The sequence below is a fragment of the Haemorhous mexicanus genome, chromosome 2 (assembly GCF_027477595.1).
Source record: "Haemorhous mexicanus isolate bHaeMex1 chromosome 2, bHaeMex1.pri, whole genome shotgun sequence".
In the NCBI taxonomy this organism is placed as follows: domain Eukaryota; kingdom Metazoa; phylum Chordata; class Aves; order Passeriformes; family Fringillidae; genus Haemorhous; species Haemorhous mexicanus.
In genome coordinates this window covers 38,802,753-38,819,004 of record NC_082342.1, presented here as the reverse complement: position 1 = coordinate 38,819,004, position 16,252 = coordinate 38,802,753, and the positions used below count along the sequence as shown (strand labels likewise).

At 45.9% G+C, this 16,252-nt stretch overlaps 1 protein-coding gene across 2 annotated transcripts in view; it reads left to right on the top strand.

Annotated features, from left to right (window-relative positions):
* The window catches only part of ME3 (malic enzyme 3), a 117,774-nt gene that overhangs the window by 101,097 nt on the left and 425 nt on the right, over positions 1-16,252 (top strand). For both annotated transcript variants that reach the window (XM_059838520.1, XM_059838519.1), the window contains 6 exons: positions 10,262-10,359; positions 11,537-11,650; positions 12,320-12,425; positions 13,672-13,814; positions 14,877-15,050; positions 15,483-15,581. In XM_059838520.1, the coding sequence (XP_059694503.1) occupies positions 10,262-10,359; positions 11,537-11,650; positions 12,320-12,425; positions 13,672-13,814; positions 14,877-15,050; positions 15,483-15,581 (734 nt within the window). The remainder of the gene's footprint in view (positions 1-10,261; positions 10,360-11,536; positions 11,651-12,319; positions 12,426-13,671; positions 13,815-14,876; positions 15,051-15,482; positions 15,582-16,252) is intronic.

The following is a 16,252-nucleotide window of genomic DNA, read 5'->3' as shown; positions in this document are numbered from 1 at the left end:
AATTTCCAATGTTTGATTTAATTATTTGCGGTCAGTTGGGCTCATCCTCACTTTTACTTGAACGAGACTGAAAGAAACATCAGTGTTATTATTCACACAATGCTGGTTCTTTTGTGAGCAAACTTCCCAGTGCTGTTTCTGCATCTGCTGCTTATCTAACAATATTTGGCAATATGTATAGCAGCTTCTTCCTATCTGAGACAAGGAGTAAGATCCTGGTTTGGGGAAATGTGGTTGGTGTAGTGGGATGCATGGACCTGCTCAGAGACATTTTCATGAAGAAGGTTTAGAAGCACACAAGCTAAAGGCATTTCAGTGAAGGGCACATGGATACTCCTGTACAAGAAGACTCATCAGGAGGTCTTGCCACCCCCAAAAAATTCCAGTGGAGAGAGAAGCACAGGAAAAGAAAACCCAGGAGACACATTTTTGAATTGAAGTATTGAATAGGGGAACCAAGCACTCAGACTTTTATGAAGATGGGCAGATGAAAGCCATAATAAGAAGCTGATGCTGTACAAATTTCTTTTGGATTAGTTGCTCTCTCTGAAAGTGGAAGGGGATTCAGCAGTCAAAAAGAGGCCAGGTGATATGGCAAATCACACATCAGGGGCCAGGATGTAGGTTTTCTTGGCAGAAGTGGAGTGAATAGCAAAGGTTTCTTGGTGAATTTGAAAGGTTTCTTTGATACCAGGAGAAAAAGAGAATATTAAAGCTAAACTGCATATTCTGAGGGGGAAGCAGCAGACTATTTTTTATTGTTTTCTTTTGGTCATAGGTCATAGCTGGATGCCTCAGACAGTTCCTGGTGATGACTGCCCCAGAGCAGCAAACCACATCCAGGAGGATGCTGTAAAACAGTATTGTCATAAAATGGATCTTATCTGATTCTCCCCAGTTAGATGCATGTCACAGTGCATAGATGTCAAGTCCCCCAAAAATTCTTTGAAGTCCTGCATTTTGAAAGAGTAGGATTTTACCTCTTTGTAGTAAAATGTAGATATATTCTCAAATAAAGCATTTTTCTGGAACTGGTTTCTCAGTAGTAGATAATAAAGAAATCCTGCTCAGCTTTTGCCCAGCAAGCAATGAGTCGAAGGAAGCAAGCACCTGTTTAGGCTTTTTTATGGAGATGTCAGAAAGAAAAGGGAAATCCAAGCTAGGGTTGTAGTCAGAAGTTTTGAGGACTTTTGGAATGCTGAAGTAACATGGATCTACTCAGTTAACTCTGTCTTGGAGTCATGTCAGCGATAAAAGAGTTGAATCTGAGATGAGTAGTCTGATTTACCCACTCTAATATATCCCTTTGTATCCTCAGATGATAGGAAAAAGGTAGGAAGTGGCATTTCCTCACTTACACCCTCCTGTTCTTTGGGTTTACCTTAGACTCTCTCTTTTCTAATGTGATGATCTTTCATGACTCACCTACTTTAAAAAGTGTTAGACTTCCATGTAAGTAGTGTTTAAATGATTAATGAGAATTATACAAAGCCTTCTTAATGCAGGCCTGATTAATTTTACTCAAGCAAGACAGGAACAGACCTTCTGAAGCCTGAATTATTCCAACTTCTAAGCTGGCAATATTTAAAGTATGTTGAATTAAAAACATCTTAGGCACAAGCAGTACAAGGTAGATGAGGCCTGAGCTGTAGTAATTAAACTCATTGACCATTGGTTAGTGGGACTCTGGATGCCGTGTGCCTACACATACACACCCAGCTGAGATGAGGAAAAAAGGTGTTAATTGCTTCCTCTAAGATCCTTTAGGCCTCCCTGTTGCTGCCCCAGGGCCTACACAAAATGAAAAACAATTTAAAATATTAATACCTACTTTTTTTTTACTTTTTTTTTTTGGTCCTACAAATTACTGTATTTCTAAATCCATCCAGAGAATGAAGGTGACTCAGACCCCTTCCAGTTGGAGCCAGCCTGCTGATGCTGAGTGGGATGCCTGCCAGGTACCACCAGCTGGGATGAGGTGATTGCTTATTCTGAAAGCCATCAGCCTGGGATCTAGGCAGGAGCTGGCTCACAGTGCCCGCGTGTGGGAGCTCCCATTGAGGGAGTGCTTCTCCTTCCCCTTCCTCTAAGGGGGTGATGACATCAGTCCTTTCCCAGCTCTGTCTGGGTTCATGCAAGGGGCAACAGCTTCAATTACAGCTCTGAGGGAGAAAATTGATTGTCACTTCTTCCTCTTTCCCAGTAAAGTACAAGGGCAGGCTCTGAAGCACATAAGATTAGAGGTACATGAGAAGGCTTTAGCTCCTGCTCTTTCTCTTCCTCCTCTAACTTTGCTCCACTTAATTGTTCACAGTGTTAAACAGAAAATAGACAACTTAAAAGTCTTACTAAGTTGTCAAGTCTGGTGAATCCTTGAAGCAGGCATCTCTGGATTCCTGCTTCATACAAGAAATGACATAAAGTCATTGAAGGCATTAGTTTGGAAGGGACCTCTGTACATCAGCCAGTCCTCACTCACATAAAGGGTGACTTCAAACTTAGATCCAAGTTTTGTATTATTTCAGGTTCCTCAGATCCTTGTCCAGCCAAATACTTTGCAGTGTATGCAAGGATGGGTATCCACAATCTCTTTGCGCTATCTGTTCCAAAGTTTTCTCATCTTCCTTGTGCATTTTTTTCCCTAATATCTAATTGGAATTTTGCTAGAAGCAACTTGTGTTTATTGTGTCTCATCTTTTTTTTTGCTACACCTCTAAGAAGAATCTGGCCTCTTTACAAACACTCAAACCAGTGCTTATAAACAGAAATTAGATATCCTCTCAGTCTTCTCCAGCCCTTTCAAAACCAAGCTACCCATTCCTTTTTGTAAACCCTGGTCATATTTGTGTCCCTCCTCTGGACTTGCTCCAGTTTGTCATTGTGCTGAAAGCCGCAAATGGGATGTGCTTGTCTAGGGATGACCTCAAAAGTACTGAAATAGAAAAAATTATCACTTTTTTTGACCTACTGTTGACACAGTCCAGCAGCCTGTTGGTCTTCTGTGTCACAAGGGCTTATTGCTGGCTATCTTCCACTTGCTGGCCACCATGACCCCAAAGTTTTCTTCTGCAAAGCTTTAGGACTTAGCATTTGCCTTTGCTGACCCTCACGAGGTTTCCCTGAGCCCCATTTCTCCAGCCTGCTGAGATCCCTGTGAATGACTGTCATACCACCACTGTGTCAGTCACTATCCCCAATCTGTAATCATCCATAAACTTTATGGACATGTACTCTGTTTTATAATCCAGATTGTTATGAGAATTTAAATAGTATTGGTCTCTTTGTATCACTGACCACAAACCTTTGAGCCTATCAGCCCAGCCACTTTTTCACCCACTTGTTCAGTCTGTACCTCTCCAGTTTGGCTACAAGGATGTTTTGGGAGATTATGTCAAAGGCCTCTTACAGATCAAGGAAAACATCCAGAGTTCTATTTCCATGATGAGAACTTCAGGCATGCAAAATTACAGCATCTCCATGGACTTCTGCCTCTTTAGCAGGGATTGTTCCAGAGACAAAGTCCATGAGACCTGATGAGATGCATCTAAGGATTCATCTTAGGTATGTGGCCAACAGCACTACAAAGCCACTCTTTGAAAGGTTATGGTAATTGAGGAGATCCTAATTCCTGAAAAAAAAGACAAATGTCACACCTACCTTCAAGAAAGGTACAAAGAAAGATGCAGGGAATTTTAGCCCAGCTAGCCTAACCACAGTATTTGGGGATGACAAAGCAAGTCTTCTGGAAGTACACCTAGGAACATGAAGGTGAAGGAAAACAGTATGGATCTCCCAAGGCAAATCATACTTGACCAACTTAGCTGCCTCTTGAGATGTTTCCTCAGTACTGAACAACAGAAGTAGTTCTGCAAGTTTAGTCAGAATTGCAGAAAAAAATGAAGAAATCTTTAATGAAGAAATTAATTTTGTTGGATCGTGTAATCCAAAAGTTTTTCACACATACATGTAGGGTAAAGAGAACAGTGCACAAAAGCATAAAGCCTGTTATCTAAAGTAGTCTGTGGGCAATGCTCAGGGTCCCCCCTTTCACAGAACACCTCTGAGTCTTTTCCAAGTCATTACAGCAATGATTCCTCTTGGTTGTAGGATGTGTGACTGCTGATTATCCTCAAAATATCTCTTGACCCACCAACCACCTATTCTCATTATCCTAGCAGATAACCTTTCCATAACCTTCCCAAGACACTTCAGGAAGCAGTGCCTGGCCTGAAGCAACAGTGCTCCAGATCTCAGCAGAGGCTGGGAACAGGCTGACTCCAGTGTCACAAATCTGAGCAGCTTCAAACACTTGGGCAAGCTGGAAATCAATCATGTGCAAACGAGGCCTGTTTCACAGGCACATTTCCATGTGCTGTGAGAAGCAGGCAAAGTGAGAGTTCTTGGCTCAGCAGTAACTAATTTCAGCAGATTAAAATGGTACAGTATCTTATTTTGTTGTTTCAGCTGGCGTGGCAAATGCATCGGTAATTATCACAGGAAGCTAAGGAGGGGGAAGCACAATAGGAAGGGAGTGCGGGACGGTACCGTACTGTGGAACAAAGCAGGCAATGTCTTGCCAGGCAGCTCCTGAGCAGCACGCTTTCCCTGGGGATTTACCCAGCCTGGAGATAGATGTGGAGGTGTTCTCAGTCCTGTTGATATTCACTATTAACAGTCCCTCTGGACCTGCTGTGCTCTGCAGCAGAAGAGGTGTAAGGGCCAGCTCCTGGGTTTTTGTTGAATTCACACACTGACTGCTTCACAAGGCAGGTCAGGACAGTGTGGACTCCAGGCTGTAAATGGGCCTCAGTTTCTTGGGCTTATCCGTGCAGCACTCTAAAAATCAGGTTCTCATCTTCTGTAACTTTTGGGAATTGTGGCATTTGTTTCCCTTTCTTTTCCTGCTTTTCTTGTTTGCTGTTTATCTCATTCACTGGATGCCACTGCCAAGTCCTCCTCTGCAGGGAAGAGCAGCACAGGTCACCTCTGTGTTAAGCTCTGTCATCTTTGAAGGCCAGGCTAAGGAGGCAAAAGGAACAGAAGAAAGGGCTGTGTTCTGACCTGGTTCAGCTTGCTGGTGTGCAGCAGTCCCCAGTGCTGTGATGGGGATGGGGATGCTTTCTTGCAGAGTGCAGGCAGCTGTCTGACAGCCTCTGCCCATGTGGGTGCACGAGGGGGCTCAGCCTGCATGGGCACATGGGTGCAGGCTGGCACCCTACAGGCAGGAGGGAAGGCACTGCTGCCATGGTCAGAGTCCATCATTAAGGTTATAGACAGTACAGTCCAAGCACTTGATCGTGGAAGGATTAAAAGCAGGAACCTAGAGATGGCCTCATTAGGCTTCTCCATTGTCAGGCAGCTCTTCTCCATGCCACCAACAACTCTGGGTCACCCTTCAGAGAGCAATTTACATCCCTGTGCATCAGTGCTTTGCATTTTACTGCCCTTCTTGTTGACTGACTCTGCACCATTTCTAAGTTTATTTTCTTAATGTCTTACAGACGCCCTCTGGGGGAAGGGTAACACTAGCCCACAGCCATGGAGGGGAAGGTTTTGAGCTGCAAACACTGTGGCAGTTTTTTGCTCCAGCTTTGTTGTGTTTGACTTTTGAGTATGCATTTGGAGTAGATCTGGACAAGCTCCACTCTGCTTTCCAGTAATGGGTGGAACTGCTGCAGGGAGTTAATGTGAACCAGAATTTGGAAAAGCCCTAGGCTTCCTCCTCATCCATAAATTTAGATATATTTCCTTGGCTGCCCTTTGCTGGAGCTGTTAAACTAGAGTTTGCTGTTCCCCGGGCCCTCATATTGGCATGGTTTGACAGAGCGAAGTGTAAGCAGGCAGGTCAAGAGTAAAAAATAAAAGATCAGGCTGAATTTGGTCATCTTTTCCACCAATGTGCTGTGGAGAAGGAAGAATCCTTCACACAGGTGTTGTGTGAAGAAACAGGCAGTGGTGTGGCTGCACGTTCCCATTGCTGCCACTATTGGAAGGACTCAGCATGGTGGTGATGCTCAGCTCAGCTCAGCTCAGTCAGCCCACCAGGACAAGTGACAGTGCAGTGTGAGCCATCAGCATGAGAGGACTCCTGCCCCCAAGCACTGCCATAGTCCATGCTTTCCCCCATGTTCCCTGCTTAGCCACTGGCTGCTGGCAGCCACGGCACAGCCTTGACCCCGGCACTGGGCAGCGCTTTCCCCAGACACTCGTGCAGTGCTTCCTGTAACTCCACGTGCAGAGCTGCTCGCCCCTCTGCCCCATCTCCCCACTCTGAAGAAGGGTCAGGTCCCCGGGAATGGGATCCTCTCTGCTGCAGCCTTTCCCATGTGATGCTGGGGAGCAGATCCTGTCTCAGGTTATGCTCCAGTGAACCTCCACTGACACCTACTGGGGCTTGTTCTCACTTGCAGTAGTACAAGTACAAGTACATCAACCCCGCAGGGTTTATGTTCAACCCCTTCATGTTTTACGATTTTCTGAATGTGCCTGAGTGTCAGAAATTGATTCCTGAAGAGATTGCCATGTTCCTGACTGTCCCTTAGTTCTAAATGCCTCTTTTTTGTACTGGTTCTGTTGCTGTGGACTTCCCAGAGAGGTCCCGAGGTCTGCTTGCTATTTTGTGATATCGAGTTTAGCACTCACTTTCAGTCTTGGATAGACAGGATGGTTTGCAAGAACTTTCCTTTCTTCTCTGTATCCCTCCATATCTCACTTCAGATACAGACCAGCCAAAATGGCTCTTGCTAATTACTTAGGAAAGGAGTTATCTGCAATAGCAGCACTCATTCTCTTTGGAAAACAGATAGACCAACGTGTTGAAGGATGGCTGGTTTTTTCTTGCCATGCTGAGGAGTTCCCTGCCCCAGTACGACTCTGTGATTCTTTTAGAACTGAAGCACAATGATTAGCCAGTTCTTTACATGAACCAGCTGTGAACCCTTCTCCACAGAGACACTCTGTTGTTCTGTGCTCAGAAATTGTAATTATAAAAGATAAATATTGAGCTAAGGCCAAGGTACAGTAACTTTATTACTTGAGTAATGGGGGTGAGATGCAGTTTGGGAGACTGGAGGGATTAGAAACACATTGGAACACGAGAGGAGGATTAGGAGTGGCAGAGCTGAACAGAGCCCTGCTGTTAGTCAAAGCTGCAGTACAAGTGCAGGGGATGAGTAATGGCACACCCAGTCCCACTGGTCTTTGCTCTGCAGACTGAGTCTGCCCCCTTTCTTTCCATACACACCACTTGTCAAATTCCTGCTAGTGACACCTTAAAAAAGTACCTCAAGTACCTCCCTCTGTTGAAATCTCTTGAGAGCATTTCCCACTTAAATGGGTTTGCAAATACCAGCATTTGTCCCATCAGACTTCTTGACAATTGAAGGGTATAAAGCAGATTTGCCTGGGTCAGAACCAAGAGAAACAAGATATTTCTCCAGTTACATTTCAGTCTTTTCAATACTTTCCAGGCATCTATCACTGCTAATGGTATGACCTGACAGTTACACCATCACACTGTAATGGTTTCACTTCTGGTTTTTTAACTTTGATCAGTTGCCCACTCCCACCCACAGAAGGGATTTCTGTGCAAAGTAGGCCTTGGAGATAGTGTGTGAACATGTGTGAGTGTACACACAGATGTTCATACTCCACTGCATGCCACAAACTTGGCATTGCTGACAACTGGGGGACCCTGGTCTCTTCCCATTTCTTTGCTGTTCAGACTTACAGAGTGGAATCTCTTCCTGCACAGACTAGATTCTGTAGCAGAAGTGCCTACATGTATTCCAGTTGCCTTGTCTCTCTGAAAAACATGTAGTAGTAGTGACTCTTCCAGGGTTTATTTCATTTGACCCAGTTCAGGTGGCTGCTTTAGCAGAAGCAGGATCATACACGTTTGTTTAGAGGAGTCCCATCCTGCTGATTATAGACTCATCCTAACACAGAGAATGAGCATGGACTGGTTATGTGACACCCATAAAACACAAAATCTAAAAACTAGGCAATTATCCAGTGTTCTTTTAAATTTCCTGGACATTCATTATCTTCCTCTGTAATTTTCCCAGTCCAGTGGAATTTCACCAGGCAAATACACTACTCTAAAGAGAGCATTAAAAGGCAGAGATGCAGTGCAGGAGGAGCAAGAAGAAATCCTTTGTACACTTCCTTCAGTTGTGTGATGTGTTAATACTGAAGCAACAAGGTGCTTAGTGGCTGGTTCCCTCCCTGTCATCTCCCTTTTAAACTGACTGAGCTCAGATGGTCTGGGTCTGGAAATGTAATGGCAGAAACTTTTCTGAGAGAAATTCTGGAGAGAATTCTGAAAAGAATTCTGACGAGAATTAATTCATCCTTGGTGCTGAAGCATGTGTCTCAAGTGATTCATTGCAAGAAAGAAGCTTACAAAGTTATCAACCATCCGTCTGTTTTGTGTTTAAGGCATGAATGCTTGCAGTGCCTTCATGGATGGCTCATCCCTGGAAGTGTTCAAGGACAGGTTGGATGGGGCTTGGAACAACCTGATCTCGTGGAAAATGTCCCTGCTTGTGTCAGGGAAGTTGGAACTAGATGGGTTTTGAGGTCCCTCCCAACCCAAACCACTCTATGGTTCTATGAAGCGATGCTGCCATTCTGTACCACTGTGCCAGTGTGGACACCAGATCTGTTGCAGAAGTGTGGCTGCTGTCACCTCTGCTAAACCAGAATCACTCTTAAGAGAGGCTAATTATTAGCTTTTGGAGAACTGAATTCATCTGAGCTATAATCCCAAAATGTTTCACATTGTACTGACAAATACTGCTGGTCTGGCCTCTAAAGATTTTCTTTGTCAGAGTATGTCAATAAAAGTACTTCTTTGGCAGAGTACTTGTGCTTCCACTATATTTTCTGCTTGATAGGAAATGATAAGAGCATGAATCATTCCCCAGTTATATACCAGCAGATTCCTAGCTTGTCTGTGGTTTTTGCACTAAAGAAAAGGAGCAGGTAAAGCTGAATTTGTTTTGTAGGTCCTTCAGAGATGAGGCAGCTCCATCTGCTGGTGTCACTACTCATGCTCATGTCTGCTCAGGAGCTGCTGTTTCTCAACCAGATGCCTTGCAGCACCCCAGGCCTCGCAGGGAACCTCAGTGAAGCACTGGCTACTTGAAACCCTGAACCACTGGCTGATTACATGGGCAGCAAAATAGGAAATGCTGGAAATTTGCTGAAATCAAGTGTATTAGCCTAAAAGTGGTCACTGCCTGCCCCAGCCATGACCACCTCCACAAGACTCATTACTCGTTACTATCAAGTCTCCTTGATTCCTCACAAAGCTTCTAAAGATGAGAATGGAGAAACCAGCATTAGAGCTGGGAACAGATTGAAACTAGGGCATATCCAAACTGATATTCTTTCAAATGCTAAGGAAGAATACTAGTCAACTTTATGATCCTTATGGGTCCCTTCCAACTTTCCATATTCTGTGATCAAACTTCCACCTTCACTCCCAGGTCCCCTTTAATGTTGCATCCAGCTTGCCTAGCTGGTGAGATACCAGCTGTGCCTGAATCCCTATTGGCTTGTGCTTTATTTATTTCCACCATATTTCGTCACCTGGGACAGGACATTAGATGAATGTTGCATGTGATTTATGTGTGAGTTATGTGGGGTAAAGGCAGGTTATTCAGTCTGGACATTTGGCCCCCCTTAATGCATGGCAAGCTGTAGATATCACAGTGGCTGTAACAGCAGGACTCTGCTCCATTTACTGCATTGTTCCTCATTAATCTGGAACCAACTCCTGTTCCCAATGACTCCTTAATGTTTAGCAGCAGGATGTGATGGCTGTGAGTCAGGGTGTTAGAGAAGTAAAAAAATAGTGATGCTGGGCTGTGAAGGTAAATAGGAGAAGAGGATGGTAATTCCATAATCACAGAGGATTTTTTGGCAAGAGGACCCAAGTTCAAACCACTGCTCTGCTACAGGGGTCTTATGTGACCTTAGAGAAGTCAGGTGCATTTTAAACCCTTGCAAGTTAGGTATTAACTTCTTCTGACATTCTAGGGTTTGGTGTCCCTTGACTCTACATGGAGGAAAATTTGTGTTCTCCAGCCTTGCAGGAGAATTTGAATGTTTATATTTCAGCATAAGGAAGGCACTCTGATCCTTCAGTGACAGAATCTAAGAGAATGATTCCTACCACAAGGCTTCTGACAGTATATCTGCAGGACAGACAGTGCATTTGCCAGGATGTCCATCTCATGGTGTTTCTCTCTTTCAGGCACAGCATCTGTTGCAGTCGCTGGCCTCATTGCAGCCTTAAGGATCACAAAGAACAAGCTCTCTGACCAGAAGTTTGTTTTCCAGGGAGCTGGAGAGGTAGGAATGTTCCTGAGCTTGTACCTTAATATGCTCCATCTTCAAATTTAGAGAGAGAAAAGTCAACTGTCAAACTTCCTGCAAGGCTTGGCTTCATGAGGATGAAGCACAGAAGCAGGTTCCTTGTCACTGGGCAGGATTTGGCCCTACAGGTGGACCTTGCTGCTGTGTGGAAGTTGCCAGCAGTCTGTCAGTGATTGTCCTGGGCAGACTCTGTGGACACTATGAGGCTGCCCATGTGTCAGTGGGGTTTTAAGTACCTTAAGGGATGTGCCTTATGAGGCAGGAATGTTAAGGAGGCCGGTTTGAGTTCTCAGGGTTGATGACTAGGGTAAACCAGAATTTCTTTAGCAGCAGAGTCCAAAGGACTCAGACTCAAAGAACTGTAAGAACAGAACCTTCCTATCTGGAGTCAGTCATAGTGCTCCATGGCAGAAGCCACACTGCCTGTATGGCACCTTGCTCAAAGAGAGAGGAAGAAGAACAACCCTCCAAAGCCTGGTCCATGGACTAAAGGTGTTGGTCCAGACCTGTCTGAGCTCTCACCCACCTGTGAGACTTTGGGAAGGTCTGTTATTACTTGTCTAACCCTCACTGAGACAAAAGATTGCTCTCTGTCTCCCCACCCCTGCTGGTGGATATGACTCTGCGGGTCACCATCTCTGTGGCACAGAGCCCCTCCTACCTTGTTTAGTCCCCATCTGGGCAGAAGGGGCATGGCTTAAAGGACCACAAACACACAAAACATGCAGGGCTGCTTTCCCAGGCAGGAATGGGAGAAGACTTTCCTCATGGCCATATTTCAGATGCAGCAGTCCCATTTAGATTTGAGTTCCTCTGTACTGGCATTGCCACCAGCATTTTTTAAGTGTCTGCCTCTCTTCCTCCCCTGCAGCAGCTGGTTTAAATTATGGAGACAGCCCCTGTTTGTCAAAGTACCACCTCTCCTTCTTCAGCCTCACCTGCAACCTGCTCTGCTGAATGATTGTGAGGGTTTTGATTTATGGCAGCACCTACAAAGCTAAAAGCTAAAATCTGCCCCATGCCTTGGCACTGTACAACAGAAAGTCTCCCTGCTTTGTGCAGTGCTGGGGGATGACCCAACCCACCTCTCATTTAAAATCTTCCCCCAAAAGATGACAATGTCCCAATGAAGTGTTTATATACTGTATTCTAGGCTGCAATGGGCATAGGTCATCTCATACTCATGGCCATGGAAAAGGAAGGAATTTCACGAGAAGATGCCCTCAAAAAAATTTGGATGGTGGACTCCAAGGGACTGATTGTGAAGGTGAGTTTGTCTCCAGAGCTGAGCTCCACTCACCTGCCATCCATTGCCAGCTAGAGAGGCCAGAGCAGGCAGATACCTTGGACTCCTGCTCAGCCCTGAAGTAAAGGCTGCAGTTTTATTGGTGTCAGTATTGCTGACACTCCTGCTTTCTGAGGAGGTCTTATGGTGACAAGTGTGCCAGCAGCACTGGCTGCCCTAAAGGCAACGCTTCAGGCTGGGTCTCTAAAGTGGAAGGATACCCTGCTGGCCATGGCCTCAAGCAGTGCTGGCAGTCTTGCCAGTGCTGGCATCTTGCACATTACCACAGAAAAATTCTGCCCTGCTTGGTGACCCAGCCTGGTCCAGCTCCGTTCTGCACTCTCTGTGTCCCCAGGGCCTCTGTCCTTGTCCCTCCTCAGACTGGAGGAGACTTGTGCTTTATGTACAAGTGAACAGCAGCCAGGTCCTTCCTGCACACAGTCATTGTACTTTGGTGGGTGAGAGGAGCAGAGGCCAGCCCAGTGGGACGTTACACCAACTGCTTGATGCCTGACTGGCTGATGCTGAGGTCCTGCTAAGTGGAATCTACTTTTTAGAGAGCTGAGAGATAAAATGAGCTGAAGATGAGTTACTATGTTATGTGTTCACCTTTTGCCAACAGACCAAAGTTTGATTCCTTTTTCCTCACAGGGCAGGAGCCACCTGAACCATGAGAAAGAAATGTTTGCTCAGGACCACCCTAGTGTGGACACACTGGAAGAGGTTGTGCAGAAAGTGAAGCCTACAGCAGTTATAGGTGGAGTTAATTTAAAATGACCTTGTCATGTCATTTCAGTTCTTAGGAAAGTTTCTGTCTTTCCTCCAGAGTCTCCTTTTGTTCTCCTAGTCAAAACAAAATGAGCTTTTTTCACCCCCATTTTGTGGGTTGAGTTCTCCATATCCTTTTTGTGTTAACTATGGGGCACAGGCTTCCTCAGTTTTGGAGCTGTAGGAATTCTTTCAGACACACCTATGGAGGGAGGTGCTGAGGGAGGCAGGATCTGGGGCTCTCAAGCAACAAACTTGGCCCTGTGAGGCTGGGCAGGATGAGGATGACAACAGGCACCTCAGGAAGGTCTTTGGGAGTCAGAGTGCTGCAGTCAGGCAGCACTCTGACTCCCAAAAAGTGCTGCCTGACTGCAGCACTCTGACTCCATGTGGGAATCCATAAAATGAGAGGGTTTTGGGAAAGCTGCAAAAGGCAGGTCTCAGAGACAGCAGAACTGTGATTAGAGCTAAGTAGTAGCCATGAGATTGGTCAGCAGAAAAATTATGTAAGAAGTAGAAAAGTAAGGACAAATAGAACAATGGTCTGTGTATTACTGCTTGTCTAGCATAACTCCCTACACTGCAGAAAGGTTTATCTAGCGAGATATTAGGAAGTTCTAAGCTTAATAATGGAGCTCTTTGCATTGTGTTTTAAGGCTTACAATCAGGTATTGTTTTTGAAATAAGCAAGCATTGTTTTAACCAAAGGTACGTGTGCTTATAGTGATTGGATAGAATCACTGTCAGTATGCTTTTGCTTTGTGTGATTGGTCAAAAAACTTTTAAAGTAAGTTGTAACATTAGGTTCTTGGTCTGCTGCCTGGGATGTGAGCTGATGGCATCTTCCCATTGTCATAACCATGTAATGAGACTGATGCTGGAAAATAAAACAGCTCAAGGCAGTTCCAAGCAGTCCCATCCCGTTCGTGATTTGTACACAACCCCTGGACAGCAATAAATGGTGCCCCATGTGAGGACTGAACTCATGAACTTCAGATTATGAGACTGAGGCCAAAACACTGGTGCCCACTCTGCCTGGAGGAGCGGTGGGCTTTATTTTGAGACAGGCTTTTAATCTCACTGTCATATGAGAAAGTAACATTGCCACCTGCATCTCCAGAGATGAAGCTGTTTCCCTCCCGCAGTTCATTCACCAGTCCCAGAGGGAGCAGCGCGATGCTGTGAAGTTGCAGAGCATGGGAAGGCACCACCTCACTCTGCTGTTGCTGTTCCAGGTGTGGCGGCTGTAGCAGGCGCTTTCACTGAGAAGCTGCTGAAGGACATGGCAGCCTTCAATGAGAGGCCCATCGTGTTCGCCCTGAGCAACCCCACAAGCAAAGCGGAGTGCACAGCGGAGCAGTGCTACCGCCTCACCCAGGTACCGCCTCACCCGGTACCGCCTCACCCAGGTACCGCCTCACCCAGGTACCGCCTCACCTGGTACTGCCTCACCCAGGTACTGCCTCACCTGGTACCACCTCACCTGGTACCTCACCCAGGTACCGCCTCACCCAGGTACCGCCTCACCCAGGTACTGCCTCACCTGGTACTACCTCACCTGGTACTGCCTCACCCAGGTACTGCCTCACCATGGTACCTCACCCAGGACACCACAGCAGGGCATGCTGGCAAAGCCTTCATCAGTTGAAATAAGAGACAGTCAAGCTGGGTGTAAAGGAAGATTTGATGCTGTGAGGAGGTGGAGCAGGGGACAGGGCCAAGGTTGCTCATACAGTCTCTGTCCTTGCAAGTTTTCCAAGAGCAGACTGGGTAAAGTCCTGAGCAACCTGATCTGGTTTCACAGCTGACCTTGCTGTGAGCAAGAATTTGGGTCCCTGCCAGCCTGAATTACTTTGTGATCCTCTAGAGAAAGTGCTCACCTCCTTCACCCACGTGTCTGAGATGTCCCATCTTCTCTGGTTTCTGTCCCCTGCCCTGTGTTATGCCAACCTAGTTGTTTATGCAATTGTAAATGTAATATTTATTCACCCAACTTAAACCCAATGTCACTGAAGAATTACAGTCATGTGGATTGACTTGGCTTGAGAGAGGAGCCCTTGTCTCACTCTTTCCTTTGCCTTCCCTACCACCTGCCTGTGGCCAGAGTAATCACACAGCCCCAGACATTTATCCCACGAGTCTGTTCATACTCCATAGATGATTGATAGAGAGGTAGAAAGACTCCTCAGCAAGATCAGAGCACTTGCAGTACAAACACATGCTCAGTGCTTGGTAGCCCTTTCCATGCCCTGATCCTGGCTCTGGGGGGTGTGGGTCCTCCCAAAGTGTCAGCTGGAGGTGACTCTGGTGGAGATGCCTCTGCTCGCTGAGTTTTGGCAACTTTGTCACCAATGTCCCCTGAGCACAGGTCATGATGAGCAGCAGAAATCTTAAGACTTCTCTTCTGAACCTGAACGCTTTTTTCTCTCTCTTTGATCAGGGCCGGGGAATATTTGCAAGTGGGAGTCCATTCCCAAAGGTAACCCTGCCCAATGGACAGACCTTCTTCCCTGGCCAAGGAAACAACGCCTACGTCTTCCCCGGAGTGGCTCTCGGAGTCATTGCCAGCGGGGTCCGGCACATCTCTGATGAAATCTTCCTCATCACAGCAGAGGTTTCCAACTGACATTTAACTGATACTGTAGAAAAGATGATAAGAGGCACATGTATCTACTTCAGGTGTTTTAAAGAACCTGGCCCAGGACAATGTGTGGAGGGGAAATGGCTCAGCCTCAGCAAAAAGCTGCAACCTTCTCCTGGCTCAGGGGAAGCTCATGCTTTCATTACACCTGGAGAGGTGCAGGAGCCATGACAGGGTTCTCCTTCTCCACACTTGCTGCCCTCACACAGCACTGCCCCACTCCAGCTTCAGTCTGAAGTCTGTGATGAAATGTGTACACAAGTGTGTTTGAGTGGGTCACGAGTTCCCACTCAGTACTAGTCCCAGCCCTGATGCTGCTGAGGTTTCAGCCACATACCATGTAATGCGAGGGAATGTGATATGTGCTTGCAATCATCCCTAAAACTACCATCCTCTTCTTTCTAGACTATTGCTGCCGAGGTGACAGAGCAGCATCTTGCAGAAGGAAGACTCTATCCCCCCTTGGACAACATCAGAGAAGTGTCTCTCAAAATTGCTGTGAAAGTGAGTATTTCCTTTCTTATTTCCATTTTTCGTGGTAGGAAGGGAAGGAATTGCCCTGGCATCATTTTTGGTTTGTGTTTTTTTAACTCAATTTATTCTATAGTCTAAAACAGTCATTCTCAGGAATTCTTCTGGCCATAATTGCTGCTTTGACTTCTATCATCATTAAAATCCAGATATGAAAAATATATTCTGATTCTGGGTGCCCCACAGCTCACAAAGCTCTCCTTTATTGCTTGAAGCTGTGAGTCTTCAGTACTGCAAAAAATGAGGTTTAGAGTCAAATTCAAACATGACTTAAATTGCCAAAAGATTTTAGGTCCCAAATTGCTATTTTGGAACCTTTCTTCATGTGTTTGGTAGGAACCTCCGTACATAAATACTATTTAAGATCTGGACTTGTCTAATTATGGGTTTGGTGCCCTGTATACATCAGATCTGTGATTCAGAGACACCCGCTGAGAATCTCCTTGGCCTGCTCAGAGCTCCTGATGGATGCAGAGCACAGCCAAGGAGCTTACAGGTGTGAGCAGAGCTGGCCAAAGGGCTGCTCTCCCTCTTCACCTGCACACCCCAACCATTCTGCCAGGGCAGGGAGGTGCTTTTCTTACCAGCCACTGCTTGCAGGCAGCTTACCTTCCCTCACCCAACTGAGGGTGAAGTGCAGCTGA